The following is a 16,133-nucleotide window of genomic DNA, read 5'->3' on the forward strand; positions in this document are numbered from 1 at the left end:
TGTCTTGTCAGAGCTAATGATTGAAAAACATTCATCAGCGCTTTGTGTCGGTCATATTTCTTTTGTGTGTGTGTGTGTGGAGTGGCAGAGTTTGTTTTGATGGGATTAGTCTGGATAATTAGAGCATGGGGATGGAAGCTGGGACGCTGTTATCGAGGCTTGTGGCAGATGCCCGTTTAACCCAATGACACAAACACACACACACACAAGATGACACCGATTAAGGTTGAGAGTCTCAATTTCTCTGCCCCCTTATTTGGCCTGATGACCCTCTTACATGCAAATGTTGATGCATCTCAGAAACGCTAATGGCACCGATGCCCTGCAAAGTCAAATCACAGGAAAAACAGCCAGCAAGCTGATGTGATTAAAACGATCAACAAGGACGCCCAATTGCAACTTGCACCCTTCCACGGTGGCATCACAAAGAAGCCAAAGAACAAGCGAAAGACACTTGCGAGTTCCTCCTCAACACGACGTCTCGGATAACGTCACGTAATGACGGTGTGAGCCTTTCAACTGAACCCCAAATTGTGCTACTTTTGCGGACGTGTTTGCTCTCGGACCTCCCACTGTACATAAGAAGAGATGGTGAGCATACAGTAAAGTACCCAACATGTCGGCGCTTGTACTAATGCGACCTGCCTCCCACAGCGTGAGCGTTTAATAGCCCCCGACACACCACAATGCCACCTTGACACTCGCGTCTCGTTTTGCTCCTCCCCGACTGACACATGGCAACACGTTCTTATCACACTGCTGTAAAAGTGGTGAAGTCATAACTGGAGGAGGACCCGCCCTCCATTTCCCTCCTCCACTTTAACGTATCAGCGGCTCGCCACAAGCCACCATTTTATGTTAAAGGAAAAACAAAGTGGAGACCGTTTGCTGCAGTCGATACGCTGCCGAGCCACCCGCAATAGGTGAAAATCTGTGATAGAGATCATAAAAACATTTTTTTGAATCGATTTACCCCTCTCACATTCTTTTATAAAAACATTACAATGAGTAAAAACACACTTTTACACCTTGTACATGCATTGTAATGTATAAGTATAGAATTTATGCAAAATACTGTGCGCATGCATGTACCTTTAAGAGGCGGGGCCAGTTGGGGTGGCATAGGACATCAGTGAGTCTGTGTGTGTCTCTGGGTGTGAGCTGTGGGCAACAGCAGCTTCTGTGTGAGTGAGCGCTTTGTGTCCTAATTAGGGATGCAACGATATCCAAACGTCATGATACGATATGAAGCTCACGATACGATAATTATCACAATATGGTGGGGAGGTTGGCGATATTTAAAAAAGGTCACAATTGTAAAAAAAAAAAAAAAAAAAAAAAAAAAAAAATGAGCTCATGCCTGAAAAAAAAAAACGTTCATTCATCTTCCTTTCATCACCAAATCAACCAAATACATGTCCAGTCATATAGCAGACGGCGTTGCGCATGGCATTATCACAAATTGCAAAATATCTCCCAAGCCCACATCAATAACTTAGCTGATCATTAATAACAAAGTTAAGATGTTCCAATGCTGCAGCTCTGCTGAACTTTTTTGTAGTTTTAAATTGCTGTATGTATACAATGGTGTAATAAGTCAGATTTTTAAGGTTTAAAACAAATGTAAAAAATAAAAATAAAAAATCGATTGAAGTGGTTCTGAGCCCTGTGAGCTACATAACAAAAACACGAGCTCCAAATAGACCTCTTGACTTTTTTTTTGAGCGTCAATCGTTACCATAGGAACTGCTTGACATTGACATTTTGATTGCATTTCCAATCCAGAAGGCTGAAAGCGACTCTTCCCCTAACGCAGACAAGTTTTGTGACACCAGACGGACATTTAATCGCCATTTAATGTCATATTTCCGTACACAAGTGCAACGATTTAAAGGGATGGGCAGCCTCTCAGTTGCTAGCATCCAGCTAATTCTGAACCAACCTTGAGCTCATGGGAAATCATTCATCATAACTATCTAACTGACTCGTCATCTTGTGCGTGTTTGTTAACCAAAAGAGACCGCGTTTGACCGAATGACAGCCGGGCGTTCACGTGAGGTCAACCACAAGCGGGTGCAAGATGCGGTGATTTCACGTTAGCATAGCGGCGGCTAACACTTTGCTAGCACTGGTCAACATCTATCCACTCGTCATCGCGCTCAGCAGAACTACACGCCCGGCGAGGTTACACTTTGCCCGGGCACGGCGAGCCGAGGGCGCTGGGAACTTAATGGAAAAAAAAAAAAAAAAAACATCAACACGGCTAGCCTCGAGGCTAACGCCGAGCTAACGTCAGCCCGCTCAGGGGACATTCTTTCGCATCACATCTCAAAACAACTCCGTTTACCTCATTGTAACGCTTCCATGATGAAATACTGCACAAAGTCGCTCCTTCGGTCAATTTGATAACGCACACATCCCCCCGAATCGTGATGTTTTATTTCCAAAAGCCCCCCCTTTCGCTCCTTTGAGTCTCCTCCGGAGCTGCTGGTTCCGAAATCCCGACTGAGTGCGAGAAGGGACAGTTTGGGAAAATGGGGGGTGCCGTTCGTAAACTCTCGCGAGAATTTGCGGGGATCAGAATTGATTTATGCTGCCTTCAAGTGATATTGTAATTATGGGAAATACCATACGTGGAGTAGAAAATTGCACGCGAACGCCCCCTCATGTCGTATTTTCTACTAGAGAACTGGGAATTTATTACGATACCCGAGTTTCCGAGTTGAGAGAACTTTTCAAGTTTCACCATGGCGGAGAGCACACAAGGTTTTGTGAATGGCAAGAAATATTAACACTTATAAGGGTGTTAACGTCCGCTAGCACAGCAGGCTGTTTTAGAATCTATACAATTACGTAACATAAACAATTTTGCTAAAACAACAAAATCACATGAACAGAACTCGGTCGTAATTAGGAGTTTCCGAGTGGTAACGTCCATCTTTCCCATAGCACGTGAAGGCAGGGGAGGCGACGTAATCTCGCGAAGGATTTGCATGGCGAGGTTTTATGAAATGAAGTGCATATAAATGTATTGTATGTTTTTAACCAAATAATTATTTAAAAAAAAAAACGAGAATAATCGCTGATTAAGCGTAAATTAGTAGAAAATCCGTGTATAAATGAATTGTATATTTTTAACCAAATAATTCTTCAAAAAACAAGAATAATCGCTGAATACGCGTAGCTTAGTAATAATATTAGAATAATATAATTTATATATAATGCATGTTTCATTCCAACTTCATTTAGTTGAATTTATGTGTGATTGAGAGCAAAAAAGCTTTGACGAAGGTGTGTGACAATAAAACTGTAGCGCCTGGAAACTTCCAACAGATGGCGCTACGACATAAATTATCACTTGACTCCGCTGCCTTAGAACAAACGAAGAAGGAAAAGGTGGTCACATGACACGTGCAAGTAAACAGAAACGCCAAATAATAATATGAAGGGTTTATTTGGTCAAATTACCGGCAGCGAGCTCAAATTCGTCACTCAGGAAACGGTGAGATTGTGTTACGGACTTCTTGTTTATGCCAGAAAAACAACTGAAACCGAATTAAAGGCCGTGTATCTGTCAAGCATCATCTCGCTTTGTGATGTTTCCCCTCTTTTAGACCCTTCCTGAGGTCTTGGATAGCCATGACGTCAGAATTCACGTGAAGGCGTGTGGCCTCAGCCCAGTGGACATCAAGGTAATGCGATCAATCATCTATAAAGCGGGCATTAGATTAAGTCACATCACTATGCTTGTAATTGTCACAGACCTGATGCTCTCTGTTTGTTGCATGCTCCAGTTTCTGGGAGAAATTGGGCTGCAGAGGGATGCGATTCCCGTCGGCAGGGAGGTGGCCGGCATTGTACAGCGAGGTGAGGAGCTAAAAAAAAAAAATAAAAAAATCAATCACTACTCTCAGAGGTTTTCACTGTTCTGCTTAGTTATAAGTGCTAGATTAATTAATAAATAAATAAATAAATACTTCTTTTCCTATCGTACCTGCAGTGGGCCCAAAAGTCACCTTCTTTCAACCCGATGACGAGGTTGTAGGTAGGTTACTCGCAATGCTTCGTGTGCTTGCAACAAAGACTTTTAAGTTTCCCCCGTTTGACCTCTTTTGCAGGTATTCTACCTCTGGACTCGGTGTGCTCGGGACTCAGTGATGTCATTGACATAAATGAGCAATATCTAGGTAGGTAAGGTATACAAGGGCACTCTATCATACAATGCAAAATGCTATTCATTTGTTTATTTTGGGAGCCAACGCCTCCTTTTTTTTTTTCCTTGGTCATATATCCCTGCTTATTCAAGAATGTTTTTGGTGAATATTTTTTTCCCCCCAATGCAATTGAATGGGTGAAATTTATTTGCAGATTGGGAGCTTGTTTAAGTCTTCATGTAACTTTTTAAGACATGCTGATGACCGTGGGAGCTCCCTGAACACTTTTGTGAGCATTTTAAAAACAGATGTCTATTGGCTAAGATTAAAAAAATAATAAAAAATCTACATTTTGCATATCTGAAAGGTTGTTAAATAAACATTTAATAAGACATTTAATCAAAGTTAAGAATTTGAGGTTTTTTTTTTTTTGTTTTTTGTTTTTTTACATTTTGATTCCAATAACAATTATTGGAGTAATTGACTAATAATAATAATAAGATAATAATAATAAAGAATCACAATCTAAACCAATGAGGTTCTTAACTTCCCAGCACATTATGATAAAAAAAAAAGAAAAAAAAAAAGTTTGAATTCTTTATATTTTATTGCGGGAATGCTGAAACATTCCCACATGTTGTGGTTTTTATTCTCCACACTTTTTTTGCCATGTAACAACTCCTACATAATATTTCCGATTTACACTCTTCAAATTTCAACTTGACGTTGGATGCGCTCCCTTTTTTTTTTTTTTCTAAAAAAAAAAAAAAATGTTGTGAAAAAGTGACGTAATGAATTTACTTGCGTTTGCGGTGCAGTTTCCAAGCCGGAGAAGCTGAGTTGCACGAGCGTGGCCGCGGCGCTGGAGGACGGCCTCCGCGCGTACAGCGCCCTCCACACGCACGCTCACATGGCGGCCGGTCAGACGCTCCTGGTGGTGGACGGCGCCAGCGTACGTGCGTCCTGTCCCGTCCCGTCCGCCATGGCGACGATGAACCATGGCACTTTTAGCTGAGCTCCGCTGTGTTTTATTTTGTATTTTTTTCAGTCGTTTGGCCTGATGTGCATCCAGCTGGCGTCCTACCACGGCGTGAAGGTTCTGACCACGTCGCACTCTGAGGAGCAGCACGTCTTCTTGGAGCAGCTCCGGCCCAGAGTAGGTCGGTACGCGCACTCGCTTTTCCGTGGGCCGTATTTTCAACAGCGTGTCGGGATAACGTTCCGCTTTTTATTTTTTTATTTATTTATTTATTTATGTTTGCAAAAACTTGAAGTTGGAGGACTGTGTGTGTGTTTTTTTGTTTTTGTTTTTTTTTGTTTTGTTTTTTTGTTGTTGTTGTTGTTTTTCCTCTGGTACAAAACAAGATTAAGACCAATTTAAAAAAAAAATAAATAGAAACACTATAATTATATAAGTTGCTTTTGGACCAAACAGAATTTATAATATTATATATTAACTTATTTATTTATTTATGTTGGTAAAAACTTGAAGATGGATTGCCGCATGTGTACCGTGCAGTAGTGATTTTTTTATTTATTTTTTTATATAAAAAAAAGAAACTGTTTAAATGTAAAAAAAAAAACGAATAAAAAAAATATTAAGACAAATAAAAAAAATTAAACACTACAATTTAATTAGGCAAGTTCCTTTTGGATGAAACAAAATGTCCTAAAAATTATTTTAAAATTTAAAAAAAGGTGCAAATGAAATTAAACAACTCAATATTTAGTATTAATCTTTTTTTTTTTTTTTTTTTAAACGATTATGCTGATTTTGTAATGATGGAGTGTAATAATTGAAATTGTAATTGAATTTCGATGGATTGCACAGCCCGAGCGTTGAGTTCCCATTTCGGATCTGTTTCGGATGACTCAACGGTGCACGGCATAAAGTGACCACACGATGGTGCCTCTTGCTCACAAATGTGTAATATTGTACTTGGGCACACAACATCTCGATGGCAAAAATTGCTCCGAAAATCAAATGTTTTCTGGATCTGTTATCATCCAGCTGTATGTTTTTCCATTTTTTCCGCTTGAAAAATAGGACTAATACTTTGCGCGTGATATTGAAAATGACTGTTTTGAAAAGCAAAGAAAATTGTCATTCGGAGCCTTTAAAATGTCTCTGAAACAAATGTTCTCCCATTTTTCATATTTCTCCTACTTTTTCTTCCCCCCTTCTTCCTTGTGTCCCTCAGGTGTTCAGGAACCTCTTGTGGGTGAGATCTTTGTTGACATTTAATCCTATTTTCCTGCTTACATTCTCACTTTTAACTCTTCTTTGTGTGAATCTTGTGGAAAATGATTAAAAAGTGATTGAATGAGGATCAAATATTGTCAACTTTAATTGAGGGTTATATTATAGTTTTGAAATGTTCATTTTATTTTGATTTGATTTCGTTTTGTTTTTTAAATTTCGTTAGTTTTAATTAGTTTTCAGGGTGGTTCTGTTAGTTTTAGTTTATGTATGTTTTATTTAACTTTTAGTTTAAAAAAAAAAAGTGTATTGTGCGCAATATTAAAAAAAAAAAAAAAAAAAAAAAAAAAAACACCATGGGAGAGACCTCATCTGAAGGTGCTTTTCTATTGGCTGCAGCTAGATGGCGTCACTTCTGTAATAAACGTCTTTATTCCGCCGGTTAATATCAAAATAAATCTACTTAAAATCGCATTTAAAATTAATTACCAAAGACTAAAACGAAGGGAATTTCTGCTATAATTAGTTCGTTTTAGTTAGTTATGTAAACAAAAAATTTAGTTTTTTAGTTTTCGTTTTTTTAAAAAGCATTTTCGTTTTTTTTTTAATTTTATTTTGTTAACGAAATTGTTCTTTGAATTTTAGTTATAGTTTTTTCGTTAGTTTTAGATTAACCTTGACCAAGAGACATAGTTTACATACGGAAATTCTCACAGCACACCACCAAACAAAAATGTCACAAAAAGTACATAATGGCTGTAAAAGTAGTTTAAGAAAAAAAAAAAAAAAATCAAATAATTTCAATATTTTTCAACTGTTAATAAAAAACATGAACAATGAGAGGGAATTAGAAATAATAAATAATTGAGATAATTTTGCTTACCCTCTTAGAATTTTGGCTGTGTTGAGAATGAACCAACCAAACTGATGGTAACTCACGCCTGCCACCATTTTAAGGGCTTCTGATGGCCCCCAGATAAAGCTCAGGTGTTCTGGTAGGCTGAAATAGTGACAATCACAAGTTTTACAATCTGGGCCTACACAGTTGAAAACAAAGCATTTATTCTGTGATATCATAAAAGGCAACAGGTTGAATATAAGTGCTAATTGCATCTTCTGCCATCTAGTGGAAGATCATTTAATTACCATGACATTCATCACAAATGTTCTTTTATCATTGGCAGTGAGGGTGATTCCAGTCTACAAAAACCCGTCGGAGCTTCTTCCGGCGATTATGGAGGAGACTGGCGGTCTGGGAGTGGACATCGTTGTTGACCAAGGAGGTATTAAAAAAAAAAAAAAAAAAAAAAAAAAAAAGATTTTGACCCAAGTTTGTCAGGAGGATGAACCTTGCGCTTCTCGACTCAAGTTAGTCTGCAAGAACAGGAGCGGCCAGAAAAAGATCAAGCGGAGGAAACCGAGGCGACGTTCCTCCCGCACAAACACGACATCATCAGCATGTTGGCAGTGGGGGGCCACTGGGTGACGTCCCAGCAAGACATGCAAGTGAGTTGATACGTGAACTGGTGCGTACACCTTTCACGTCCAGTCACGATTTTCTTTTTTTCTTTTTTTTTTTTTTTTTAATTGCAGCTGGATCCTCCCGACAGCAGGCTGATGTTCTTGAAGTCCGCCTCCGTGTCGTTCCTCAACCCGCAAGTGTGGTTGGCTTCGTCATCGCAGCAGGGGCGGTACCTGCGTATCCTTGGCGAGACGCGTGGCATCATCTGGCGCGCCGTCAGCCAGATATGTTCTCTTTAAACAACCCATGTCAGATATTCTCAGGGACATTATGGAGAAGATGTCGTCCGGGATACTCAGGTACACAAAAGCGCGCAAGTTCCGAATCCCACCATGTTGCGAGGAATAAAATGTCCGAGCAGGTGTACCGTGTAAAAGACGACGACGACGACGACTAATGACGTCACTGCGTCTGCCATTACGCTGGCTTCGTCCCAAGTCTTAATCGCTGTTGACGCGTTTGTCCCCGGCAGACCTCAGCCCGAGGAGGCGGTTCCTGTCCAGGAAGCGGCGGCCACCATGGAGGACGTGCAGCACCAGCACAAGAAAAAAGTTGTGGTTGAAATGTGATGACGCTCTTTTAATTGCACTGCTTTGGTTAAGTGGAAGGACCTCAGTACCTTTCATGCGTCTATTCTGACAAGGTTTGATGGGAGCAGGACCAGTTTTGTTTTGGTTCTCACAGTATTTCATGCACCGTCAATAAAATCCATCCAGGGAGTGTTTTTTTTTTTTTTTCCTCCTCGGAGGCTGTGTCTGAATGTCCACCCTTGTCTCCTAACCCCTCATTCACTACATAGCCCCGCACTATATAGTGGTTTTAAAAAATATGTGTAGTGCCCTCATTCTGTGGGGCGACTTTCTCCTCGTCGCATGTCACGTGACCACCGTAACTGTTACGTTACGACGCACCCGACCCATATTATTATTTATCACATACTAATTATTGTGAATGAAAATGTTTTTAAAATTACACTTTAATTCCTTTGTTGTAAATATTTTCAACTAAAACGCATTATTTGCGCCGATAGCGCATAACAGTGCAAGCCGTTGAAGTCACATGGCGGCCATCTTGTGACTCCCATCTTGCGAGCAAGAAGACTGCTGTATAAATAAACTACACGCCGTAAGTACAGATGAGAAGTATACAACTCGTAGGCAGTGTAAAACCTGGGGCGGGGTGGGGGGTTGTGCCAGGTTGGTAACTATTTTTTTTATTTTTTTAACAAGTTAAAAAAAAGTGGACGATATGTGCTGCTTTGAAGACCACCTTTTTCTTTTATCACTCAGTACCTTGGACCCCAATATTAGATTTCTTTCATTAAAAAAATATACAAGTTTCCGCCTGTCCTGAAAACATTACGTATTAAGCATATAATTTATACATGTATTTAAGGCAAGTTGTAAAATGTCTGAAGTCCTCTTGTTTACGTTTAATACATTTAAAACACCCTCAATCATGCTTTTTCGACTAAGTACTGTTGAAAATATTCTCCAGTTTCGATACTGTAAATGTATTAGGATAGCATGCCGAGAAACGTTTCTTGGGAGGAGCAATATGGCGGCCTCAAACGGAAGTAGGGCGCACATTCAGACGCAGTCGCAATCTCTGGGAACTTTCTGGATGACATGTTTTGGAACGGAACCCGCGACCGTCTTGTCTCCCAGAGCAACCATCCGCATCAGATCACGTCGTCCACGTCCGGGTGACTCGCCTCTCTCAGTGAATGGAGGCACCTTCCCAGGATGCATTTCTCCTCCAGTCGCAGCGACTGGACCAACCGCAGCTGCTCCACGAGCGAGGGCTCCCCCTGTTGGAGAAGCTTGGAGATCTGCGTGGGAAATACTTATTTTGTTTTGTTTTTTTAATGTATCAAAATCATCTTTATTGACGTAGTATACTTTACTGAGCCATCACAAACCTCCTCCAGAGCTGTGAGCGTGTCTCGTAGGATTGTTTGGCACAACACCGTCGCCGTCAGAACGCTCTGTTGCTCCGCCTCCTCGCCTACCGCTTGGCCGCGCAACACCGCCTTCCACTGGTGACTGACGGAACGACACGGATTCAAAACTTGACGGCTTGGAACTGAACGGTCATGTAAGGATCAATGGATGAAGAACTTACTAGAGAGTTTGAGGCAGTGACAAGAGCCTGAGGACGGTCATCAGCCTCCAGCTGGGACCTTCGCCGCTCACGCTCAGATTACTGCAAGGGGCAAGCGCAACGCAAGAACTTACACGACGACTCGGCAACCCACGATTATTATTTGGAGGCGGCAAACTTGTGAAAAAAAAAAAAAGTCTGACTTGAGGAAGTTGTTGTCTGCGAGGAACTTCATCTTCTGCTCCAGACTTGTTTGGTCTCCCTTCACAACCTCGCAAAGGATTTCTGCACGACAAAAATCGTGACCACTTCTAGCGGCGGGTACCTCACGATACGTTATATGCGATACAAGGCTCACAAACAATATTAAAACCCGTGTCTTTTTCACAGTGAGTACTTTAGTGTATTAAAAAAAAAAATACAATTGTCTTCTTAACTCATTCACTCCCAAAGACGTATTTATACGTTTCTTAGGTTTTTGTTTGCTAGAGTTTTTGTATGAAGGCTTTGATGCAGTTTCTGACCTGAAGTGGAAGCTTAAAGCGATGGTAGTTATTACAAAAAAAAGTTTCATTCATGAAACAGATGAAGCACACTTTTTTTTTTTTGTAATAACTACTATCGCTTTAAGCGACCACTTCAGGTCAGAAACTGCATCAAAGCCTTCATACAAAAACTCTAGCAAACAAAAACATATAAATACGTTTTTGGGAGTGAATGAGTTAATAGAGACAACTTTCTGTCAACAAATTTGCATCTTTCTTGAACACTATTGTCATGCAACATGTTACATTGTCAATAGTTTCATTTCATAAAGTATGACCATTTTTTGTGTGTAACATTGCAAAAGTAAATAGATAATTAATAAATAAATAAATTGCTTAAATATTAAATCCAATGAAATCAATATTAATATTCCCCAAAAGTTGTGCGCTTAAAAGTGTCGAAACATAAAATATGTTTTAAAATTCCTTCATATAAACGTGTTCTTCCTACTCCCTTTGAACATGTAAACATGTCACTAATGTTTGTATAAGTTTCTTCTTTCTTTTCTGCTACTTGTTTATTTTTACATGTTCAATAAACAAGCAAACAAAACTGAGTCACTTGCTGGACAGATAAAAATGTCTTCCACAAATCCAAAGTAAGGTGATGAGTCTTCTTTGCCTGAAGACTTGCGTCCATTTGCCCGTCACTCTTATGTGGCGCTCCCCCTAGTGGCCCACCAAGTAATTGCTCAATAAATCATCAACAATGGAGCTGTTGTAGTGGCTGTATATCAACTACAAAAATATCGCGATACCTGCGTAGGCGTGTCGATAATCTTATCGGGAGACAAAGCATCACGATTCATCATGATATCGACATATCGTTACACTCGCTACTCACGCCACTGGACATCATCAACACTTGTTAAAACTACTACAACGAATATTTCTGTTAGTTGTAATGACACGACCATCAAAATATTCCCGTGACCCACCTGCATCCACGTCGACCGCAGCGTGCGGATTGGCGGGCGCGACGAAGCCGTACTCCAGCAGCAGGCGCTGGTTGTCATGGCAACCATAGTTGATGAAGGCCTGCCGGAAGCGCCGCGTCCCGCACGCGTTCCTGATCTCGTAGCTTTTGGTCTCGTGGTTGAAACCCGCTTCGACCTGACGTAATAATAATAAAACCACAATGGGAGATTTTTTTTTTTTTTTGAAAGGCGTACCAGGCGACGTGACGTCTTACTTGCACATCCGGCCGGTGGTTGAGCAGATCCAAAAAGGGAGCCAGCGCGTAGTCATCTTGCCCGCGCAAAAATCGGCTGGACGGGCGACGCATGAAGACGGAGCGGGTGTTGACGCTGCACCACGCCCACCTGGACGACGACAACAACGTTTTCATCTTGCCTTGATGTCATCAGTCAAAGGACAAAGTACTCAAGTCCGGAAGTCGAGTTTTTCAGCACCTCAGCGCTTCAAACGTCAACACGTCCTCCGCCGGCTGACTGAGGACTGGCTGCAAAGTCCTGAAATCCAAACATCCGTCCGTTACGATTCCGAGACAAAACACGATTTCCAAAAATTCCGCGCACCTAAAAAAATCCCGATTGGACGAGTGCAAGTCCCGCACGGCTTCCTCCTGCTCCCGAGCTCGCCGGCGCAGCCCGGCGGGCAGCAGCGCCGCCGCGTCCCGGGCGAAGTAGGCGGCGCACGCGTAGGAGGCGGGAAGGACGCGGATGTACGGCGACCAGTCGGCGTCCGCTCCCCTGTGCCGCTCGCACACCAGGAAGACGCAGAGGGCCAGCAGAGGCGACGGGCGCGGCTTCCAGCTGGCCACACACAAAAGGATTGCGACACCAAATGTGGGAAGACTATTACAAATACTTACTACTACAAATTCTGCTACTACTTCAACTATTACACTACTACAATTACTACAACTATAACCACTATTATTTATTTTGAGGGATGTAATGATAACAGCAATATCGTGATATTGCGATATAAAAACTGCCACGATATTAAAAGCAACACATCTGTTCAAAAAGTCAGGTTGATTTTCATTTGTAAAGTTCTAGCACCCTCTGGTGGCTATTTTTTTTTTGTGCAGTTTAATTTTCACAAGGCATGTTTTGGCCCTTCTATGTATATAAACCGAGTCAATATGTCAATTTTCGTCTTGTTTTTTTTGTTTTGTTCCTGAACTAAAATGTCGACAGATTTTAGTCCAATTTTTATAAAGCGAAACACACTTTCATCTCGTCTGCATTAGTCGACGAAAATGCAGACTGATTTAATCCCAGTTATTGTTTTGAATGAGGGTTTTCGTCTAGTCTAGTTTTAGTCAAATGGAAAATGTGTGTTGACGAAATTGTTTTTGTTAACAAAATTAACACTACCTACTAGTAGTAGTATTACTACTAGTATTATTACTAGTACTACCACAAGTTAGAAGGTTAAAATAACAGAATTTCCTTGGGCATCTTTAATGTAACCATCCCTAAACAAAAGATACAATTGTTCAAACTGTCTTGATCAGATGAAGACAAATATTTATTTGTTATCATTGAAAGGGCAAAAGCAAGCATCGCTTATCATCTGCTTGTATGTCAACGTGTAGTATGTTGACGCCAACGTTGTGTTTACCTCTTGATGTAATGTCCTAGGTAGCTGTCCAGCACGGTGGCGGTTGTAAGCAAACAAGACTCGGGCAGAGAAATCAACAGTTGGTTGGGCTTTGCAACACACAAAGAGATGCTTTCATCAATTCCCTTTCCTTGAGCTCCCATTTGGCGAACGTGACTGGACTGGATGGTGACCTCGTCTTACTTTTATGCTCCTGAGTGCCTGCAGACCTCGGCCCGTGTCTGAAGAGATAACCAAAAGCAAGCATTCAGTTTTTTTGTTTTGTTTTTTTTTGGTTCCATGAATGGTCCTTCTGTATGTTTCAGACTGAATATAAAGTTGTGAAAACCAGAGAAGAGCGCAGGCTGCAGCAGCCTTGACGTGAATCCTCGCTGGTGGAGAAACTTGAGCAGCTCCACATACTCGGGCTGGTGGCTCAGAGAAACTGGACAACAATTTGACGTTAAAAAAAGAAGTGACTTACTATACATTGCAATAAAACATTTTTACAGAATGTCATTTTATACCTGACTGGGCCACACAGTGACGTTTTTTCTTCCTCTTTCTTGCTGCTCGTCCACAACCAATCATGACCATCAACTTATTTTTTTATATATCATTTAGTAATTTAATGGTCTTTTGGGGTCTTATTGTTGATTTCTGGTTTTACTTATTTTATTTCGCTACCACTTTACAATTTTCTTACATAAAAAAAAAATCAGGGATTATTATTTTAAAAGATTAAAAAAACAATGTACGGCGTGTGACGTCATCAGAATGCGACAGCACGGCAAGTGCCATGCTTTAACTTTTGTTTTAAAACGTAAAAAATATATCCTACAATATTAAGAACTGTCTAGCTACGAAATGTTCTCTCTCTTCAGCACAAATATGAACATAAACGTTATTTTCATTTCAAACATGTTACGCCCGACGCCCTTTTTAGCTCCAAGATTTGTGACGTCATCGCGAGGTGCCGGCAAAACAGGTAAATCCGATGCAAGGATTATTTAAAATCACGACGAACGATAAAAGTCTTGAAACGCAGAAAAACATTCTTGCGTCAGAATGGCATTAAGACACACGATAACGATACGTAATTTAACTGTATTTCTCACGAAATTTAGTTGTTTTTTTTTTGTCGTAGGAACGTACATTTAACACGGGAATCAAAACGCGTAGTTAAACCTAACAACACTAACCTAGTTAAAGTGAAGCCAAACTACGAGTACAGTAAATACTAAACCTCAATAAAAGCATCATTTAATTAAAATTCTCAGCCGTTCAAGTACTACTCGTGGTGTTTTGTTTCCGGGCATGCCATGTGTCTTTTGCGCATGCGTTGGCATCAATACGGGAAAGTGGGGCCGGGAGGAGCCAAAAAGGAATATTGCGATTCCCTAACAATATTTTTTCATTTTTCAACTTTGACTCGTTACTGGGAAATTTCATTCAGTGCTTGACATATTGCCATGGACGTTTGTTTGGTTGTTTTAATTCGTTTTAGCCGCCCAGTACTGTAGTTGTCAATGGAAACGACTCGAGCATGAATGTCAGTTAGGATAAAGCTGGACATACATGGACGCATAAAAGGATTATTTATTAATTGTGTGATTGAATAATATAGATGATGATATGTGTGATGATAAACTTGGTAATTGATTTTTGTTAGAAAGTCTTATTTTCATTTCCAGAATAATATCAATTATTTCATTGAATAGTCTTATTAAAAAAAAAAAAAAAAAAAAAAAAATCAGGAAAACTTTTCTCAGAAAATTATACTTTTTTTTTTTTCATTTTTTCAACAAAAATTGTAATCCTATAAAGTGTAGTCTTACTTTTTCTTTTTTGTACAAAGCAATCATTTTCAGGAATTTATTAAACTTTTTTCAAGAAAGTCTTATTTTTCAAAAAAGTATTTTTTATATACAAGAAAAAAAATTGTTGACTAAAATTCAGCATATAAAAAATATAGTCTTCTGAGAATAAAGTCTTTAATGAAAAGTCCGATTTTTTTTACAGAATAAAACATTAAGGATAAACTTGTATTAAAAAATGATGATGAATAAGACTCCAGAAAAAGTTTTAATTGTGAAAATAAAAAAGTAAGTTTACCAGCAAAAATACAGATTTTTTTTTTTTTTTTTTTTTTTTTTGTGAAAAAGTTGTCATGGAAAATGTATGATAACTGTGGTGGCTGAATACTTTATAGCAAGCGCGTATTCTTATGAAAGTCCACTGTAAGCAACTTCACAGTCAAAAGCGCACAGACTTCGAAAAAATGTATCCGTAAAAAAAAAAAAAAAAAAAAGTAGCAACATTCAATCTCATTCAAGTTTGACATTTTCCAGCAGGTTTTTTTTTTTTGACAAAAATTGTTGTCGTGTCCTCTCATCAAAAGTTCTTTTTTTTTTTTTCACTGGAAAGATGCAAATTATTGTCCAATCCAGAGTCGGCTACATCGTAGTTCATCCAACACCCAATAAAAGAATAAAAATGATAAGATACAATGTTATTGTTATGTAGGAACTCACTCCTGCTTGTCTGGTCCAGATGGGTTTCATAATCAACTGTGTCAAAACGATTGAACGCTAATCACATTTTCAGGCTAAATACAGCAAAAGACTCAGCAGATGAGCGGTTGATTCCATGAAAATAAAAGTCATAACATGATAAGAATAACGTTGGATTTCTTCTTTCTGAGAAATGTCGTAATATTACTACAATTTCTTTTCTATGTAATATTCAATGAAAAAGTCAACATTTTAAGAGAAAAAAAAAAATCACAAAATTACCAGGTTAAATGGCGGTCCGCATTATTTTAGTTAGCGGCTGACTGGAAAAATTCAGATAAATAAAAAAATTCCATATTTAACTTATTGCAGGTCTTTGCCATATGCATATTGCATGGGCCAATATCGCGATATCAATATTTTTCCGATAGATTGTGCAGCCCTAATGTGTATATATATATATATATATATATATATATATATATATATATATATATATATATATATATATATATATATATATAT

General features: G+C 39.4%; 3 protein-coding genes across 11 annotated transcripts in view; 1 reads left to right on the forward strand and 2 right to left on the reverse strand.

The window, feature by feature from the left end:
* The window catches only part of itsn1 (intersectin 1 (SH3 domain protein)), a 36,096-nt gene extending 33,573 nt beyond the window's left edge, over positions 1-2,523 (reverse strand). For 4 of the 7 annotated variants that reach the window (XM_077495490.1, XM_077495492.1, XM_077495489.1 and 1 more), the window contains exon 1: positions 2,348-2,523. The gene's annotated coding sequence lies outside the window, so the exon portion shown is untranslated. The remainder of the gene's footprint in view (positions 1-2,347) is intronic. The other 3 variants (XM_077495494.1, XM_077495495.1, XM_077495493.1) reach the window with 1 other exon arrangement.
* A 717-nt stretch (positions 2,524-3,240) lies between these two features.
* Positions 3,241-8,596, forward strand: cryzl1 (crystallin, zeta (quinone reductase)-like 1). Of its 2 annotated transcripts, XM_077495498.1 has the most exons (13): positions 3,241-3,502; positions 3,615-3,692; positions 3,795-3,867; positions 4,001-4,045; positions 4,119-4,187; positions 4,973-5,106; positions 5,203-5,314; positions 6,356-6,376; positions 7,539-7,637; positions 7,724-7,860; positions 7,948-8,053; positions 8,130-8,175; positions 8,349-8,596. In XM_077495498.1, the coding sequence occupies exons 1-13, from the start codon at positions 3,443-3,445 to the stop codon at positions 8,443-8,445; spliced, it is 1,077 nt and encodes a 358-aa protein (XP_077351624.1). In that variant the 5' UTR covers positions 3,241-3,442; the 3' UTR covers positions 8,446-8,596. The 2 variants fall into 2 exon arrangements, with proteins under 2 accessions (XP_077351624.1, XP_077351625.1); XM_077495499.1 differs by lacking the exon at positions 6,356-6,376 and having other exon boundaries at positions 3,251-3,502.
* On the reverse strand, positions 6,768-14,454 carry setd4 (SET domain containing 4). Of its 2 annotated transcripts, none has more exons than XM_077495497.1 (13): positions 13,623-14,454; positions 13,445-13,540; positions 13,300-13,337; positions 13,117-13,205; positions 12,063-12,299; positions 11,937-11,996; positions 11,717-11,846; positions 11,463-11,637; positions 10,183-10,264; positions 10,001-10,081; positions 9,798-9,921; positions 9,591-9,686; positions 6,768-7,354 (listed from the first exon to the last, which is right to left on the reverse strand). In XM_077495497.1, exons 1-13 carry the CDS (start codon positions 13,690-13,692, stop codon positions 7,307-7,309), a joined length of 1,326 nt encoding a protein of 441 aa, XP_077351623.1. In that variant the 5' UTR covers positions 13,693-14,454; the 3' UTR covers positions 6,768-7,306. The 2 variants fall into 2 exon arrangements, with proteins under 2 accessions (XP_077351623.1, XP_077351622.1); XM_077495496.1 differs by having other exon boundaries at positions 6,774-7,354; positions 9,591-9,707; positions 13,623-14,453.
* Positions 14,455-16,133: the final 1,679 nt, after the last annotated feature.

Source organism: Festucalex cinctus, chromosome 14 (genome assembly GCF_051991245.1).
Source record: "Festucalex cinctus isolate MCC-2025b chromosome 14, RoL_Fcin_1.0, whole genome shotgun sequence".
In the NCBI taxonomy this organism is placed as follows: Eukaryota; Metazoa; Chordata; class Actinopteri; order Syngnathiformes; family Syngnathidae; genus Festucalex; species Festucalex cinctus.

Excerpts from the sequence above, each read along its gene's own strand:
- cryzl1 (XM_077495498.1), top strand. The coding sequence starts at position 3,443 with ATGAAGGGTTTATTTGGTCAAATTACCGGCAGCGAGCTCAAATTCGTC. Across the intron at positions 4,046-4,118 it reads ACCCGATGACGAGGTTGTAG|GTATTCTACCTCTGGACTCG; the intron begins GTAGGTTACTCG and ends CCTCTTTTGCAG. Across the intron at positions 4,188-4,972 it reads CATAAATGAGCAATATCTAG|TTTCCAAGCCGGAGAAGCTG; the intron begins GTAGGTAAGGTA and ends TTTGCGGTGCAG.
- setd4 (XM_077495496.1), bottom strand. The coding sequence starts at position 13,692 with ATGGTCATGATTGGTTGTGGACGAGCAGCAAGAAAGAGGAAGAAAAAA. Across the intron at positions 10,082-10,182 it reads GCAGACAACAACTTCCTCAA|TAATCTGAGCGTGAGCGGCG; the intron begins GTCAGACTTTTT and ends TGCCCCTTGCAG. Across the intron at positions 9,922-10,000 it reads TCACTGCCTCAAACTCTCTA|TCACCAGTGGAAGGCGGTGT; the intron begins GTAAGTTCTTCA and ends TCGTTCCGTCAG.